General features: G+C 50.3%; 2 protein-coding genes across 22 annotated transcripts in view; one reads left to right on the plus strand and one right to left on the minus strand.

The window, feature by feature from the left end:
• The window catches only part of Kansl1 (KAT8 regulatory NSL complex subunit 1), a 144,453-nt gene extending 142,603 nt beyond the window's left edge, over positions 1–1,850 (plus strand). For all 9 annotated transcript variants that reach the window (XM_028882678.2, XM_028882682.2, XM_028882681.2 and 6 more), the window contains one exon: positions 119–1,850. In XM_028882678.2, coding sequence (XP_028738511.1) covers positions 119–346 — 228 coding nt within the window. In that variant the 3' untranslated portion in view covers positions 347–1,850. The remainder of the gene's footprint in view (positions 1–118) is intronic.
• Positions 1,851–4,739: 2,889 nt separating this feature from the next.
• The window catches only part of Mapt (microtubule associated protein tau), a 105,834-nt gene continuing 92,290 nt past the window's right edge, over positions 4,740–18,283 (minus strand). For 8 of the 13 annotated variants that reach the window (XM_028882677.2, XM_037201435.1, XM_037201431.1 and 5 more), the window contains 4 exons: positions 15,279–15,371; positions 11,964–12,045; positions 10,841–10,953; positions 4,740–7,173 (listed from right to left, as the gene is read on the minus strand). In XM_028882677.2, coding sequence (XP_028738510.1) covers positions 6,958–7,173; positions 10,841–10,953; positions 11,964–12,045; positions 15,279–15,371 — 504 coding nt within the window. In that variant the 3' untranslated portion in view covers positions 4,740–6,957. The remainder of the gene's footprint in view (positions 7,174–10,840; positions 10,954–11,963; positions 12,046–15,278; positions 15,372–18,283) is intronic. The other 5 variants (XM_037201433.1, XM_037201434.1, XM_037201440.1 and 2 more) reach the window with 1 other exon arrangement.

Consider the following 18,283-nt stretch of genomic DNA (forward strand, 5'->3'; position numbering starts at 1 on the left):
TAATAGTAGACAGACTGGTTATCAACTCTGGGCCACAGCTTGAGAGCAGGGCCTTGGTGCAGGAAATAAATGAGCTGAAACTAGGTCATCGTAACCAGATCATCTTATCTGTCCACAGTCTGTCCAACCGTGGGAGCGGCGGACCTTCCCTCTGGCTTACAGTCCCCAGGCAGAATGTGAGGAGCAGCTGGATGCACAGGACATAGCAGCCCGCTGCACTCGCCGCACCTCAGGCAGCAAGACTGGTCGGGAGACAGAGGTGGCACCCACCTCACCTCCTGTTGTCCCCCTCAAGAGTCGGCATCTGGCAGCAACAGTCGCAGCTCAGCGCCCAACTCACAGATGAGCGGGAAATGAGACTCTATACAGACTCACTACTATTGGCATTAAAGCTTCAGAAATCTCTGCGTTTGATATTCAAACATCATATGCTGGAATTTTCACAGTTTTTAGTGAATTTAAGGAATTTAGATCCTCCTTTGGTTGGTTTGGTTTTTGTTGTTTCTGTTTTCTTGTTTTGTTTTCATGTCACACCTGAGCACTTCCTCCAGTTAGCAGACAAGTTCAGGAAGAGACCCTGCTGGCCTGGTCCTGCATATCCTCTGCACTGTTGGATCACTGGACTTCCCAATATTAGATGATCACCCTCTCTCTCTCTTGCACCTGTGCGGTAGGGTACACCAGCCAGATGGCAGCAGCTAGAAAGCTCCAAGTCAGCCCAGCCTCCTTAGGTTAGGGTGGATAGAACAAGAGCAGTCTGGGCTCTCTATCTTAGCCTTCCCCTCAGTCTGTTGCTTGGCTCTAGCTGGGCACCTCCTTGGTCTTCTGTGCTATAGCACCCTTCAGCCAGCTTCTTTGCTCTGTTGGCCAGTTCTCACTGAGCTCTGGGCCAGCAGTGCAGCTAGCTTTTCCTTGTCACCTGGACCTTGAAGACCTGTTTTCAGTTTCATCTGCATTTGGTCATCCATCTTGGCTCCTTGACTGCAGGACCCTGCTGCAACTGCTCAGGTCACCCTGTTGTACCCTTCATCTTCCTCTCCCATCCATTCACACAGACACGTTAGTCCTTCCGCTCAGCATCTATGACGATAGGGTTTGGATTGTTAACCCTTCCCACTCCCTACAGTCTAGGAAGTCTGTGGAATACACAGCTTCATCACTTCTGTATCATGTTTTCACTGAGTCAGTCACACATCATGTTTCTTTGACGTCCCTGTCAGACGGTCACTTAGACTCTCCCTCTTGGCCTCCCTGGCCTGTGGAACACTGTCTGGTCCTAGCTGTGGTTTCCATTGTTCCCACCAACCTCCTGTTAGCCTCGTGCCTGTCTCATGTATACTCACATCACCAAAAAAGGGGAGGGAGAAAGACATTTTCTTTTTCTGCCATTTTATAATCATACAAAAATAGTAGGCAGACTGCTTAATGGTTGGGGTTTTTTCACAATTTTCAACATTAGTGATTTTTTTCTGTTTGCAAGTTAAAAGGTTTGTCATTGTTTCTTTAAACAACAATAATGCACCGTATCCCTATGCATAAAGTGCTTCTTCTATTTATAAGGTTGAAAATTCTGAATAACCCTTTTAGCATTGTAAAAAAAACAAAACAAAACAAAAAAAACAAAAAAAGACAAAAATTTAAAAAAACTTGTATTTTGTAAATATTTTCTTTTCCTGCTTTGAGCTGTGTAATGGCAGCGGACATGTAGCTGTCCTTGTTGTATAGAAATGCTTTTCTTCAGAGAAGCTGATCTTTGTTAATGTCTTGATTCTGTTCGCAAAGCACAGACTAGTGCTTAAAAAAAAAGGAAGGAAAAATGAAAAAAATAATAAAAAAAAAGATACAGAAAATCATGTGTCCGGCTTTTCTTGATATACTGGACTGGTGTCTCTGGCGAAGGTGGCAGCCTCAGCATTTTCTGGGGTTAGGAGACCTGCTAGGTAGGTGTTGTGAAGGGTGTTTCACTAAGGTAAGATATATCTGCTCATGAGTAAAGCAGTTGATTTATTGCCTCTCATTGTTCCTTTAAGAGGTAAGCAGTGTAGGATTTGAAAGTTCTCTTTAATGGGGATATCCTGAACTAAATCAGTTGCCTACAGAGGCCAGGCACACTAAGGGGAACTGCAGAAGACAAGGATTTTAAGATTGGAAGTCTAAGGACTATCGTGACCTTGACATACACACTACCAATGAACTCAGTAAGGGAGATGGCCCAGTGGATGAAGTGCACAGTGTGAGGTCCTGAGTGAATATAAAGCCAGGCATCTGTAATCCCAGTGTTGCTATGAGATAGGAGGCTGGGACTCAAGAATCCCTAGCAGCTAGGAAGTCCAACAACATAACATGGCACATGTGCAGGAGAACAGTGTCTCAGGGCGGACAGACTGACACCCAAGGTAGTCCTTTGGCCACATGCTGTAGCACTGAATAAAAAATTTGGGCTGAGGATGGGATATTGCTTAATTGGTAGAGTGCTTGTCTAAGCATACATGAGGCCCTACATCTCATTAACAGCATAGTGGACCCCTATCCCAGTACTTAGGAGGATCAAAGCCTGTCTCAAAAAATATGGGTTACTTGTTTCCCTTTCAGATACTGCAAGCAAGAAGCTGCCCTATCCCTAGCAGAAATACTCCTTGATCTATATACAGTAAGATTACAAGGTATGAGGGCAGCAGTACCTGTGTATGCATGTTGGGTTTGCATCTTGGGCTTTTGAGTTTGCTTCAGCCCCAGGCCCCTCCATTTAAGTTCCAGGGATGAAGGATCTCATACACCCCACCCCAAACTTCTTCCGTTCAAATGAACTGGCACAGGCCCTAGAAACTTGGATGTAGCCTTGTGAGTTCAGCCAGAGAGTACTGATTGTCTGAGGGTAGTTTGCCAAAAGTGGGATATGAGAAGGAACCAAGTCTGTACTCTATATCTTCAGGACTCCAGAAAACTGTCACTCCAGTGTCTGGCTTTTTGTTTGTTTTTTCTACAGTGTTTTTCTATGTAGTTTTGGAGCCTATCCTAGAACTCCCTCTGTAGACTAGGCTGGGATTAAAGGTGTGTGCCACCACCACCCAGATAATGTCTAGCTTTTACTTTAATTTTCTGTTGTGAATTTTCCAAGGGTGGACAGGGACTTGTAAACTATTGTTTTCTTGTACTTGGAACTCATGAACAGAGATTTTGTTTAATCAGAGTAATAACTTTATTCCCAAATTCACTTTTACAGCAACAGTCAGTGTAAATCATTTGTTAAAACACAATACACTATATGGACATTCACAGACAGGAAGCTAAGCTAAGATGATTTCATGTCCCTCCCCCTCCCCTCCCCCACCCTCAAAATCACCAAAGAAATCATGGGACTTGCAAGCACTGGAGATCATGCCCAGCACAGTAACTGCACAGGCTACAATCCATGAGGAGGGTGAGACTGAGATACTGCCCAAAGTAACCCTTCCAGAAGCCAGAGAGAAGGTGGAAGGCTCATAATGCTACAGACCTATAGTTGATTACCATCTCTGCCTTCGTCCCCACTTACTTTACTGGAGAACAGACTAAAGGAAGAGGTCTTGGCCACTGCTAGTAATGTAGGCTGTGGATCTGAAGCCAATCCAGAGGTGATACTGATGTGCTAATGAGGGAAGGAGGCCAGGGTAAATTTTAAGGAGGCATCATTGTGGGCTCTGGATACCACAAGAAGGCCGCAGGCAAGAGTAGTTTATAGATTCCTTCACAAACCTGGGAGCTGCACCTGCCTGGGAAGGCAGGGAACTAGCTGGCTGCCTCTGCCTTGGTAAAGCCTGTCAGTGGGACAACCAAGCCTCCAGAACAAAGCCTCTTGGCACCTCTTCTCTAGCAAGTGGTCAATATCACAAGTGAGGTCACAGATGGCTACACTCCAAGGCTGCTTTGCCCATGTGAACTATGTTAACATGTTGCTCCTCCCCCCGCCCCCTACAGCACAAGCAATCTCAAACAGATACAGTCTTACCATTGAAGTCAATTTAAATGGAACTATTGATAAAGTGAATTAAGAGCTTGGAGGAACCAGGCATATGGTATACCCTATCTAGCCCACCCAAAGATCTGGAGTGGGGAGGCATGGAAAGAAAGGACAGATGCTGGGCCCCTGGAGATTGTCCTCACTGAAGTCACAAGCCAGAATCCCTTTGTAAGCTGCCTGTCAGCACTGACCTGGTCACTCCAAATCATGATTTTGGAGCTGACCACCCTACAAGAGATATGGCAGAGTGCCCCCATTCAAGGACAGGAACTGCAGCAGGATGGGCAAATGGATGTAAGAGATAAAACCAGAATAGGTAGCCATGATGAAGGGACCACAGACCTTCAACCACACTTCCTTTATCTCCATCAGACCCTTCATTTCTAAGGACAGTTGAAGTCCATCAGCAGTGGGGAGCCTCACCGTAGGTAGTTCTGGGTGCACAGTTCTTTCATGGGAAAGGCTGGCTGCTTCCTTCTCCCCTCCACATTGTCCTTATCTGTACCCAATCCAAAAGTGATAGAACTGGGCCTGCAGTTCCCTAAACTCTTAAGGCCTCTTCCCTGCAGCTGTAGGAGATGATCATGCAAAGTCAGTGGGCTGACACCTTGGAAACAAAGGGAGTCTCCTAAGATGTCCCCTTCCTCAGCTGGCCGAAGCTTGGAGAGGGCCCAGGGATGTCTTCTGGAGAGTCATGGGATTTCTAGGGCCACAGCTCTCCCAGCTGGCACTGATGCCCTTTTTTTTTTTTTTTTTTTTCTTCTTTCTCTTGTGATGCAGTCTTATTAGACCATCTTTCACGGCTGCCGTGGGACATGAGGCTGTGATTAGAGAGGACCATCTTCACTCTGCAAAACAGGCCAGCTGGAAAGCTCTCCCTGACAGGTGGGGCCTGCTGTCTCTGGCAGCTGGAGTCTAGCTGGTCCTGTGCTTCAGGCCTTGGCAGCTAGGAGACCTCCAATGTCACAATCCAGTGTCTGTGAGGTCCCAGATGCAGAGGAAAACCTTCAAAGCATGGGCTGTCCTAGCAGGAAAGCACTGCACTGGCCTGGAGCCGAGTCCCAGTGGAGACAAGAAATACCGAGGACCTCCATCCCTGGTGGTGAGCTAGAACCTTTCGACAAACAGTCCAAGATACATGCGTCCTTTTCTTTTTTTTTTTTTTTTCCGTTTTTCTTTTTTTCTTTTTTCTTTTCTTTTTTTTCTTTTCTTTTTACTATCATAGTCACTCTGGTGAACCCAGACGAACAAACAAATCCAACTACAACACAACAGGGTACAGACAGGGAGGGAAGGGCTGTATCTATGGAGATGTCTGGCTGCTCCAGCAGGGCAGGCAGCACCACTTCCATGGGGACTGGAGGAAAAACATTTCCAGGGGGTATGTTCCCCAAATTGGGGTATGGAGAGGGCTGATTACGTGCACGGGGACTTAATGGCGGCTGGGCTCTGGGAGGCTAGCGATCACGAGCTGGGGTGGAAGCGAAAGATGGGAGGAGCGTGACCCTGCCCTGGGATTCTTGCCTGCTCACACTGGTGCTAGCATTTGGCACCTGACTCGCTGCCTCCAGCTCAACCCCAGAAGAGGGCCAGGCCTAGGAGGCAACCACTATAAAGTTAAAAAAGAGCAGACAGAGGTGTCCAGGGTTATCTCCAGGCACACTGGTTGGATTCGTAGGACTAGAGACTGAGCCCCAAAATCTTTGCCTTCCCAGGACTCCACCTCTTAGTGTAGAACAGGGACTACCCACATCTACCCAGGGGCCAGAGTAGGGGCTGGGAGAGGCGGAGCACTCAGGACAGTGAGACACGATGGGAGACGGCAGTGACTGGCTCTCATGGCAGACGTGGGTGTGATGGACAGGTAGAGGGGCTGCAGTGGCTGTGGGAGGGATGGGGGGCTGGAGCCATCATCCCAGAATACCCCACCCTCACACTGCAGAAGTCCCAGAGGACCAGGCTTGAGAACAGGCAGATGTCCCCCAAGAGGCACAAGTCCTTACAAAGAACTGGTTAGCCCTAATGTCCCAGGTCTGTGAAGTGGCCCAATCATGGCTGCAGAAATCCAGAACTCAGCAAAGAGGTTCTTCTGTGAGAGGAGCGCAAAGCCCCTCAGCTCAGGACTCCCACCCTGCAGAGAGGGAGGAAGAAGCCAGTGCCCTGCGATGTCAAGGCCAGCCTTCAGAGACCCAATCGACAAGGTGCCACCTTCTGGCCACCTTCCTTCGGCCCACTGTGTCTTCTCCCACAGGCTGCCCTGCAGAAGGGGCACAGGGACCCACAGCACTCTCCAGGGCCTTACCCAGCAGGCAGCTCTGCCATCTAAGACTGACAGCCGAGGTTACCTGTCCTTCCAGGAGCCAGTGTGCTCTCTAGCCTGTCTTCCTCACCCTCCCCTCTGACTCCCAGCCCACCCATCCCTCAGCCTTCGCTGCCTCAGCCCTCCTTCACATCCACACTGGTAACATCACCTGCCTAGGGCTCCACGAACACACCAAGTTTCCAATCTTTTTGCCGCTGTCCCTGATGCCCCTAGGATGGGGCTGCGGGCAATCAGTTGCCCTAGTCCCTCAAAACTCCCCAGAAGCAGCCTCCAGAGCCTCCTTCACCCTCTAATACTCAAAGAGGGGGGGTGGGGTGGGGATGGGGGAATCAATAGCAATTGCCCAAGGAAATGTTGGGTTTGGCCATGTTTTTACGTGTTTTTCTTAAAAAATATTTTATTACTAGCCTACAAATCAATTTGGAAAGATGAAATTGACTCTTATTCCCATCACTGATTTTGAAGTCCCGAGCCAAAGCCGAGCCACAAAAGCAGGTTAGGTGACAAGCCGGTCAGCCGGTCTGTGAGGAGCAGCGGGGAGGGCAGAGGGCGAGGGGCCAGGTCATTCTTTTTTTTTTTTTTCCACACTCACTCTCTCTTCTCTCCACGATTACTGACCACCCCAGGGGCCTGATCACAAACCCTGCTTGGCCAAAGAAGCAGACACTTCGTCGGCTAGTGTGGCGAGTTGTGGGGAGTCCACCATGTTGATGCTGCCCGTGGAGGACACGTTGCTGAGGTGCCGTGGAGATGTGTCCCCAGACACCACAGGTGACTTGTACACGATTTCTGCTCCATGGTCCGTCTTGGCTTTGGCATTCTCCCGGAAGGTCAGCTTGTGGGTTTCAATCTGCAAGAAGTATAGGGTGAGGTGAAAATCAATGCTGGGGGAAGCAGACAAACCCTGACTGTCTACACACCAGTCTGTGGTGGGAGGAAAACGCTCTTTTTTTTTTTTAAATTAATTAATTAATTTTCATTCATTCATTCATTTATTCCCCCTCCCCTTTTTTTGGATACAGGTTTCTCTGTGCAGCCCTGGCTGTCCTGGAACTTGCTCTGTAGACCAGGCTGACCTGGAACTCAGAGATCTGCCTGCCTCTGCGTCCCGAGGGCTGTAAGACATTTGCCACCACACCTGGCTATACATTTATTCTTGAAACAGGCTCTCTCCCGGAATTCTCTATCCAGCTGAGGATGACCTTGGCTTTGGATCTTCCTGTCTCCTTGTCCCCCATCACAGGTATATGCCACCACACCTAGTTCATGCAGTGGCATGGGTCAGACCCAGGACTCCCTGCACACTAGGCATGCACTCTGTTAACCAACCTCCCAGGAGCACCACCCTCCTTATTTGTATTGTTCATTCTTGCTCGCTTAGTTTTTATTAATTTATTTATTTACTCTGAGACAGGATACCAATATTTAGCTGTGGCCTGCTTGTAACTCACTCTGTAGACCATTCTGGCTTGGAAATCACAGAGATCTGCCTGCCCCTGCCTCCTGAGTGATAGGAGTAAAGGCGTGTGCTGCCACACCTGGCTGTTTGTCTAATCCTTTTATATTTTGTGTGTGGTGTGTGTGTGTGTGTGTGTGTGTGTGTGTGTGTGTGTGTGTGTGTGTGTGTGTGTGTGTGTGTGTGTGTGTGTGTGTGTGTGTGTTCTTGTGCCCCAGTGCATGTGGGGAGAGCAGAGGACAACTTGTGGGAGTTGGTTCTCTCCTTCTAACATCTGGGGCCTGGCGACCAAACTCAGGGCATCAGGCTTACTTTACCTACTGAGCAATCTCACTGGCCTGGTTTGATTTTTAAGGCCAGAGCTTACTATTTAGCTCAGGTTGGCCTGGAACTAGCTGTCCTTATGAGTCCCTCCCTCTCTCAGTTTCTGAGATTACAGGCGTGTGATACCAAAGTTCAGGCTTAATACTTTGTTATTGCAGAGAGAACTTCCTCCTGCCAGTGGCTGCTTATTCTACACCATCACAGCATCTGCATCAAAATCTATCTCCTTCCTGCAGCTAGAAGTGGAGGCAGTTCCATTTTTCTGCAACTACAATGCTGAGTATGAATAACCTTCAGTGACCTGCCACACATCATTTTACATGTGTATGTGTATCCTAAGAATGTAATGACTGTTTGTTTGTTTGTTTGTGCTGGGGGTGGAACCCGAGGCCTCAAGCACACCGAACACACGCTGTACCGATGCTTCCCACCCCTTGATCTGGACTCTGTGCTTTGCTAGATTTTTGCCCACTTGCAGCTAAAGGCTTTGCAGGAGAAGCCGCAAGAGGGGAAAGGGCTGGCTGTAGAATCACCGGTACCAGCAGCCACTGCCATACACAGACTTTTTGTCAAAGATTAAGGTATTTTCAGGTGGCACCCACTAGCACGTGTGCTAGAAGCTGTGCAGCCAAGAAGCCCTTCCTAGGAAATGCTACCACAGGCCTGGGGAGATGGCCCAGTGGGTAGGAGTGCTTGCTCTGCACACACAAAGGCCTCAGTTCGGATTCTCGGCACTCAAATAAAAAAGCAGCGCGCATCTGCGCATGCCTGTAACTTGTAACCTCAGCATTTGGGGATGGAAACAGGTACATCCCAGGAGCTCACTCATAGCCAGCCCAGCAAAAACAGCAAGCTTCCGGTTCAGTGAGACACCCTGTCTCAAGACAATGAGGTGGACAGTGATAGAGGAAGGCACCTGATGTTCTGTTCTGGCCTCTGCATGTATGTGCATGGGTGTGCTCACCTGCATACTCATGTACACACACACACACACACACACACACACACACACACACATCGGTGCGGGGTGGAGACGCACAATGCTATAGCCAGGAATCCAGAGGGAAGCAGAAAGCATGAGGTGGCAGTTTGAGGCAGGTATAACAGTCTTTACATATAAGGGGTGGACACAAAATGCCTCAACCTTGTTCTGGATCCCAGGCTTTGAGCCATGTCTGCACATATGCATGCTGCACACATACTGCATTTCCATACGACTTCGGAGGCCAGAGACCCTAGGTGAAGAAGAGCCCTTCTTGCTGGGTGCTTGAATGTGGACAGAGAAAACTCAGGCTACATTCATATGCTGTTCTTTTTGATAAAGAGGGGCCTTCCATATTATTATTGTACTTGCAAGAAGCTTTGATAAAAATGTATGTGCATGTGTGCGTGTATGTTGCAGGGTCATTCTATTAGCTCTACCTGTCCAGACCAGGCAGCCCTCAAATTCAGAGATCTTCTGCCTCTGCCTCCCAAATGCTGGGATTAAAGGCATGCACCATTATGTCTAGCTGTTTCTAGTTTTGTGACACAAGGTCTCATATAGCCCAGGCTGGCTCAAATTCTGTGTCGCTCAGGATAATCTTGAACTCCTGATCCACCTCTCTCCAGTTTTCCAGTCCTGGGATACAGGGTCCTTCTTTTGTTCAGATTCTACCCCACATCTGGGGTGCAGGTATTTCTCTGAAGGAGAAATAGCCAAGAGGTTGAAGATCTGCCTAAATCAGGCCTCCAAGGGAGTCCTGCCTCCCCAGAGTTTCCTTCCCAAGCTGGTGGAGAACTCCCCGGGCCCAGGGAATCTCCAAGGCCTAGGTCTGTTCCAGCCCCACTGAGTCAGACTGAGGTAGAGCTAGGCCTGTGGTCCCTATGGCACTCTGGGGCCAAGAAGTCCCATATATGAACAATATACGGAGACGTTGCATTTAAACTGAGTGGTGTGTGGCAGAAATGGCGGAGCTCTGGCCTTTGATGAGGAGGCTTTCCCACCTTCCCAGAGAAGGGAGCCCTGCCTGGCAGCCCTCGGGTATGGCCTCCTGTCTTCAGCTTCTGACAGCTTCCATGACTGAAGGGTCTCCTTCTTTGGAGCAGCAAAGGTCCATGTCCACTTTGGGGTCCTGAAGGCCAGAGGATCTGCCCTGAGAGGCCATCTCGGGGCAAGGCCCTCTCAGCCTGTTGGCTGTGTGTCCATTGCTTTAGCGGGTGCTTCATAGTGATACCAGGGGCTTTACATAAGCAGCAGGTTGCAGACATGTGGCTGCAGAAGAAAGCAGGGAGCTGGGGGGACTTGCCAGCCAGGGGACTCCCAGGGGCCACCAACATGGCCAAGTAGAAAGACGGCTGAGCCACCTTGGGTAAGTACCCTTTCTCGGGCTAGGCTGGGTCTGACTGCGGGACATTCCCTCTGTTTAGTCATTTGCTGGGAGGATCCTGCCGAGGAGGCTACCTCCACAATATGGGGCCAGGCAAGTGTGGAGGTGGTTTATGCCGGAGAGGAAAACCAGGGCAGCCCAACGGTCACTCTGCCAGCCACACCCTCGGCCAGCATCACTATTTTGCTCTAGCTTTCTGGTAACCAGTGGGAAAGATCTGTCTTTGGTCTCATGCCTTGTTCTTGGTACACCAGGCTGAGAGTGAGAATCTGTCTGTAGCTGGTCCATATGGGACCCTCTAGGACCAGCCTTGTGCACTCCATTAACCCCCGTATCCCCATGTGACCTCCCCGTTTGTCCCTCTTTACCTTCTTATTCCCTCCTCCAGGGACATGGGTGATGTTATCCAGGGAACCAATCTTCGACTGGACTCTGTCCTTGAAGTCCAGCTTCTCAGATTTCACTTCCACCTGGCCACCTCCTGGAACACAACCCACACAAGAGCCGCTTGCCATCTTCTGTGGTCTGGGGACTTAGCATGTATTAAATGAAGTTTCAGCCTGCAGAGCAAAGCGCCTGGGGCTGCTGGAGGCTTGATAAAAATTAGGTCAGATGTCACCATTCTGGAGGGGAACATTAGTTAATGTGCCCATTCTGACTCCAACAGAGGCTGGGCCAGTGATCACAAGAACAGCCCACCCTCTTGGAGTTGCCAGGGCTCTACTTATTCAGAAGGAGGCTTAGCCACAAGGCAGCCCTTGTAAGGACTTCCAAACCACCTGCCTCGCCTCTAATCGAGATGCACATTGGATATTTACTCTACAAAATCTTCCTCATGAAATGGTCCAATGGTACAGGAAGCTTGGCCAGGAGAAGGCATGCTAAACTCTAAACTGGATGCCTTCCAGCGGTGGAGATTTTCATATGATCGTCCTGTAAAGCGGAACCCCTCAAGACCTTGGAGTGAAACTGCATGTCAAATGCACAGGGAGGAGAAACCCGAACCCCCTTCTGCCTCTTTGACTTGGGTCACCACACTTGGGTGTGGCAGGAGGGGAGGTGACCTGTACTGCTGTTCTGGGAAGGGTGCTTTGTTTAAACAAAGTCACAGCAAGGATAGGACAACAGCCCAGAATGGTCTCATGTCACAACTGTTGATGCAGTTCCCCCCCCCCATGCTGGCTAGGACGAAGCTGAGATGTCCACAGAACTGGCCTTTAGGGACCCAATCAGTCCCATGGCTGGTCCTCTATTACAGGCTTTTCTGAAGAGCCACAGATGGTGTCTGGGACCAGCTTGTCCTCTCCCTCCACCCTTGTCTAGGCTGAAAAGACCCTTCCTTCTCAGGAGCCAGCAGGGACAGTCACACCTCCCAGGCCACAGAGCACTTTCACATTTACTGTTCACAGCCCAGGTTGGCTGATTCCAGGAAGCACCTGCCAGCCTAGCCAGCGCCTTCCTAGCCCAAAGCCTGCCTTCCTCAAGGGCTACCTGGTTTATGATGGATGTTGCCTAATGAGCCACACTTGGAGGTCACCTTGCTCAGGTCCACTGGCTTGTAGACTATTTGTACCTGTGGGTCAGAGAGGGTAGGAAGGAGACAGAGAATAAAGGGTTACATGACTAGGTGTGTGTAACACAATGCAAAGCCTGATGGACCACTTGTCAGTGGCTCCCATCAGCTACTGGATACACCCCACTCAGGGAGGAAAATATGCTCCCCAAATCCAACCAATCCCCGTCCCCCAGGACGCTGGGTCTTCACCAAGTAACTATGGGACCTGAACATCTTCAATCTCAGAAACCCAAGAGACTTCCATGGAAAAGCAGGGGTATCTATTTAGCAGATACTTAAATATAAAGACGTAAATCCTTTCATTGAGGAGAGCCCGGTCACACGCAGTGGAGGAAGAAGTGACCGGCCTATGCAGCCTCCAGGTGCTCTCCTTGGAAGGGATTCAAAGAGGAGAATCCACAAGGATGGGTGTGCTTCATCCTGGAAGCTCCCACAGTCCTGGACCACCAGTCGGCAAACGGCCCAGGACAGCGCTACAGCTCAGGGCACACAGTCTCCTGGGTTCTTCATCCTCTACTGAAAAGCGCAAAGCCGACACCAGCAAGGGGGGGGGGGCAGACACACAGCAGAAATCACAGGGTTAGTGTCTCAGCAAGCGTGAGTGAGCAGACAGGACACACAGGGAGACCTGCCAGCCCAAGGGTCCTTCATTGCCCAGCAGCAATGCCTGCTCTGAGGAATGACAGTTGCTTCCTGAGAGAAATGCCCAGAAGACCACCCAGGCCGATGGGGCTCCTGGAAGCCAGTCTCTCAGAACTGTGGTTTACAGCTTAGATAGCCGGTCACTAACTGCCACCTTCCAAGTCCCATGGGTCTCCTCTATAGACCACAGGTAGGGGCATCTCCTGTCCTGGGAGAGGGGTGGCCTTATGTGTGAGAATCAGCAAAGCAAGGTGGATGTGCTACAGAAATGTAAATGAACAAATCGCTCTCATTTTCATGGTTAGCTGTGCTGGTGGTGTGGTGGTGTGTGTGTGTGTGTGTGTGTGTGTGTGTGCTCGAGCACGCGTGCGCGCGCTAATGGACCTCATGGAAGAGGAGGGCTGTGGCCTCACATGTCAGTGTGCTGGGGTGTCAGCCTGCCCCCGTGAAGGTGGGTGAAGAGCAGATGATCCCAAAGACCTTCTACAAACAGATCCAGGGCATCGTGGGAGTTCTGGGGCAGTTGATGATGGGAGAGCCAAGGGAGCATTGGCCCTCTGCAGCCATGGGAGCCAGAGACCTCCAAGAAGGGACGGGGATGCTACAGGGATGCCCAGAGCCTCACTCTTCCTCCGGCCTAGGTAGAGTCCCGTGAGAGTCAGTACCAGGGGGTGGCAGAGGTAAGAGGTGTTGGAAGCCTCGAATGGTCAGAGGAGAGAGGAATGTACGGAGCCTGGAGAAGCAGCTCTGGAGAGGAGGCCACAGCTCGGCCAGGAGGCACAGATGGAGGAGCAGCCTGTCTGCTGCAAATCCCTCCACCCTAGAGTGAGAGCAAGCAGCAACCCGGATGTGCAGACAGACCAGGGATCCTTCAGCCCGAAATGCCAGAGGCCATAGCCACTGCCCCTCTCCCTCCAGAGCGCTTCTCTACAGGTCCATCCTGTAGTCAACCGTGGCCACAGGCCAAGGACAGCCCTCATGGCCAGCCCAGGCTATCTTGTGACTCTGTATAAGGTGGTCACGGGCTAGTTCACAGGCTCACACACTGCTGCACACATTACAAAGTTCCCTGATGGCCTGCCTACTGGAGCCTCTCATCCGGCAATCAGCATGTGACCAGAGCTGCCCTGAGCTGGCTCTTCCCAACGTCCCCTGCAGGGGCATCCGCCCTTTGCAGCCCAGTGAAGCCAGAGCCTGCAGCCCGAGCAGCACGTCAGACACGAGCCCAAGCAGACACCCCTGCCTTTCCTCCCCAACCACGGCAGGCCTGGGCTGGGAAGTCAGCGTACCCTAAATGACAACATTCAAGGGCCCAGGGACAAAGACAGCAATGGCAGTCGTTAGTGACCATCTCTTAGCCCCACCCATCGCTTTAAAGAACAGTTTATTGAGTGTACACTGGGAGAGCGTCAGGCTGGGCAGTAACTACGGTGTGGCAGACAGCTGTGCCTCTCTTTCTGAAGAAAAAAAAAGTATGGGGTGGGGGTGGCAGGGGTGGCAGGGAGTGGAGGACAGAGGAAATGGCAGACACCGTGAGTGAGTAAGCGTGAGAAGCAGTAGCCACAGGGCCAGCACTTGCTGCTCTGGGGCCAAGGGTCCAAGAGGCAGAAGGCAGGGCAGGGGCCAGGGCAGGAGGCAGAAGCACATTGCAAGAATAAACCCTGTGGGCTGAGACAGTTTCTGGGAAGGGCCCATCCCAATGTTCCAGCAGTCACAGGACACAGCCAGCAGGAACTCTCTCTCGGAGAGCCTGGGCCCCTTCTGGGATTGACCCAGAGCTGGGATGAGTGAGCTGGCCAGGAGAACCCTGAGGCCAGTTTGCGTATCCTGCCCTGTGGGCACAGGCCAGCCTGAAGGACAACGGAGTTTCTAAGCCCATCCAGGGAGCCTGAGAACATCTCACACAGACTCACTGGGGACAAACTGGGTCCACAGGGGTGTTTAGAGGAGGACAAATTTAAAACCCTAAGCAGCCTTTTTCTGGCAAACTGAACTCAGACAATAGATATCACCCATGACCTTTCTATTAGGCTCTTTGCAACCAGAGTCCCTGGGGGGTGGAGGGGGGGGGAGGGCTGGTTTTAAACTTTAACTGAGGCTTAGGAAGTGCTTCCTCTCTTGAAGATGGAGACTCAGATGAGAAATAGAGGGTGACTAGGGTGGCTAGGGCCCTTTCTGCCCTTGGCATGGGACAGAAGTCCTTAGTGTCCTCTAAGATCATGTGGACCATCCATCCACAGCAGAACCTGTTCCAGAGGTGAGGGAAGAGGTGACAGCCAGTCTTGGGTGCCACGGTCTTAATTCCCATTTCTAGTAGGCTATTGGGCTCCTAGGGACATGGGCATGGTACTGTGGGGACCCAGCTTCTCAGGGAAGGGCCAGCGGGAGAGCCAATTGCCGTCCCTATTCTGCCGAACCCTCCATTGAACATGGGGAGGGGAGTCTGGGGACAGCAGATTAAGTGTAGGGACACAGGAGGCCCCGAGCCTGCGGTGATTTATTCTGTGCAATGTCTCACAAGTACACACTCAGACACTCCTCACACGGAAGGCTGCAGCACACTGCACGGAGAGTGTGATCGTACTCACACTGCCGCCGCCCGGGACGTGTTTGATATTGTCCTTTGAGCCACACTTGGACTGGACGTTGCTAAGATCCAGCTTCTTATTAATTATCTGCACCTTTGATAGCCAAAAAAAAGAATGAGTGATGACCACACCCCGAGCATGACCCCTGACCTGTGGGCTGCTGGGGAGAACCAGGTCTGAGCCCCGCCTCCTCGGGGGATGCAAGGAGGCTGCCTGGAAAGGCACACTGCAAACCCCCTCCACTGGGAGATCACAAAACATGACCGGGCACTCGAGAGCAGGGGTGGGAGGCTGCCAGGTTGGGGGGCACTGACAAGTGTAAATAGGGAGTCCCCTGTGTGTCAAGTTCTCAGAAGAAAAACAACAAAACCCCAAACACCCACACCAGCGCAAGACAACGTATATACACGATTCCCGGCCGCTGAAGAGTTGTTATGTTAAAGGTCCCCAGCCAAATTCTCTTGAGCTGAGCTGGTGAGATGGCTTAGTGAGGGTACAGACAGCTGCCATCGGACTCCCACGTGCCCTCTGACTCCCACACGCATGCAGTGGCACACACACACACTCACACTCATACACACAATAAATAAATACTTTAAAATATTTTTTAGGTTTTTTTTTTTTGGGGGGGGGCTGTTGAGACAGGGTCTCTCTACATAGCCCTGGCTGTGCTGGAACTCACTCTGTCGACCAGGCTGCCCTTGAACTTACAGAAATCTGCCTGCCTCTGCCTCCCAGGTGCTGGGATCAAAGGTGTGTGCCACCTGACCAGCTTAATTTTAGATTAAAAAAAAAAATTAAACTACCTCCATGTATAATTTTACCATGTTATTAGAAAACCTTCACTCCACTATTACCAGATCAGAACATAGTATTTGGGGGTAATGTAAATTCCTGTTTGGGGGCCATGGTCACTCACATTTGGCTTCAGGATAAACTCCTTCCCTTTGAGGTGATAGCTGTGTTCTCACTCACAGGAGGAGCCATGGAGCATCCCCAGGAAGTGTTACAGGCTGTTCTCAAACCCGAGGGGCACCAAGGCAAGTCTAGACCTAACCCTGACCTAGGATTTGAATGCTGATATCTGGTTTAAGTGGCTAAAAATGTGTTTTGTTTTGTTTTGTTTTCCTTTTGCAGACATGTTTTCAGTTTTTTGGAAAGAGTCTCATGTATCCCAGGCTGGTCTCAAAACCCAGTGTGTAGCCAGGGATGACCTTAAACACCACAGCCTCCCGCTTCTACTTCAGAGCACCGGCTTGGAGTCTGCTTCGTAGCTTCTGGCCAAAATGGGTAAAATTGCTCCCATAAGCATCCTCGCTGTATGCGCCGTCTCTGGGCCACCAAATATTTGCATTGACTCCATGTTAGGCAGTATGAGCAGCCCACTGGGAACATATTTCAGCAAGGAATTTTTTTCCATATTGTGGATCATTTTCATAGCATAGACTCCCAGAAATAGGATTTCTAAGTCAAAATGATACGTGTTCTAAAAACTCTCAAGCCAACCCTCCAAATGGCCTCCTGAAAGGGTGGTTAATCCTCCCCGGGCCCTCTGCTGACAAGGCCAGTTTGCTGTGCTGCCCACTGCAGGGATTTGGTGGTGCTTGATTCTCACCCGAGGTGAGTTCCAGGCAGGGGCAAGTGCTTCCCAGTGGAGAGCATGGGCTGGCACTGAAAAACTTGGGTGTGAACCCCACTCAACTGCTGGCCTTGGATAGCCATTTAGCCCCTCTGTACCTCAGCTTCCCCTACAGATGGGGGCTGCTGACTTCGCAGAACATGGGAGAAGTGAAATGAATCCACCTCTGGGAGGCTTGAGAACAGGGTCGGCACGGATCAACTGCCCATAGATGGCACACACTTTAATCTCAACACTTGGGAGGCAGAGGCAGGCGGATCTCTATGAGTTCGAGGCCAGCCTGGTCTACAAATCAAGAGCCAGGTCAGGCACCAAAACTACACAAAGAAACCCTGTCTCAGAAAAGGGGGCAGGAGAGATGGCTCAGAGGTTAAGAGCACTGGCTGTTCTTCCAAGAGGTCATGAGTTCAATTCCCAGCAACCACATGGTGGCTCACAACCATCTGTAATGAGATCTGGTGCCCTCTTCTGCCCTGCAGGTGTATATGCAGACAGAACACTGCATACATAATAAATAAATAAATCTTAAAAAAAAAAAAAAAAAAAAAAAGAAAAAAGAAAGAAAAAGAAAACCAGAATGGGAGCAGTTTGGAATCAGAAAACACACACTCAGTTAAGACAAGTAGATATAAAAATGATATCAGCTGGGCGGTGAGTGGCACACATCTTTAATCCCAGCACTCGGGAGGCAGAGCCAAGTGGATCTCTGTAAGTTCAAGGCCAGCCCAGTCTACAAAGCGAGATCCAGGACAGGCTCCAAAGCTACAGAGAGAAACCCTGTCTTGAAAAAACCAAAAACAAACAACCGAACAAACAAAAAAGAATGATGTTACAATAAAGGGAGGTCACTGAGCTACGCATTCAGCACTATTATATTCAGCCCTGAGCTTCCTGAAAGCCAATGAGAAAAAGGAAACACAATTGATTACGTAACTCCTTATTTGACAAAGAAAAGTTTCTGGAGGAAGATAGCTGTTTTCTGGATACAAAGAAACCGAATTAATCAAAGGACGTTGCAATCATACACAGTCTGTAATATACATAGATCCCCCCCACTCGCCCCCTGGGTGGTTTGTTCTTATTCTAACCCCACAGGAAATGAAGCAAGCTTTTGTGGGGTTTGGCACCAGATGGATATTTACAAAGCAAACTCGAGTGACTGTTAGTGGCCATCTTAAACCAATGCCCTTCACTGGAGCTCAGATTTACAGAGTGTGGGGAAGGGGGAGGTGGTTGGCATTGTGAAACTGGTGTCGCAGTGACAGTGGCGTGTTCAGTTTCTACCCTACCGGGCTTTGGCTCTGACTAGGCACTGGAAATACCCCGGAGGGGAAGGAGGACGCTTCCATCTGAGGGCCTTCTGTTC

This window comes from Peromyscus leucopus, chromosome 8b (assembly GCF_004664715.2).
Source record: "Peromyscus leucopus breed LL Stock chromosome 8b, UCI_PerLeu_2.1, whole genome shotgun sequence".
Lineage (NCBI taxonomy): Eukaryota > Metazoa > Chordata > Mammalia > Rodentia > Cricetidae > Peromyscus > Peromyscus leucopus.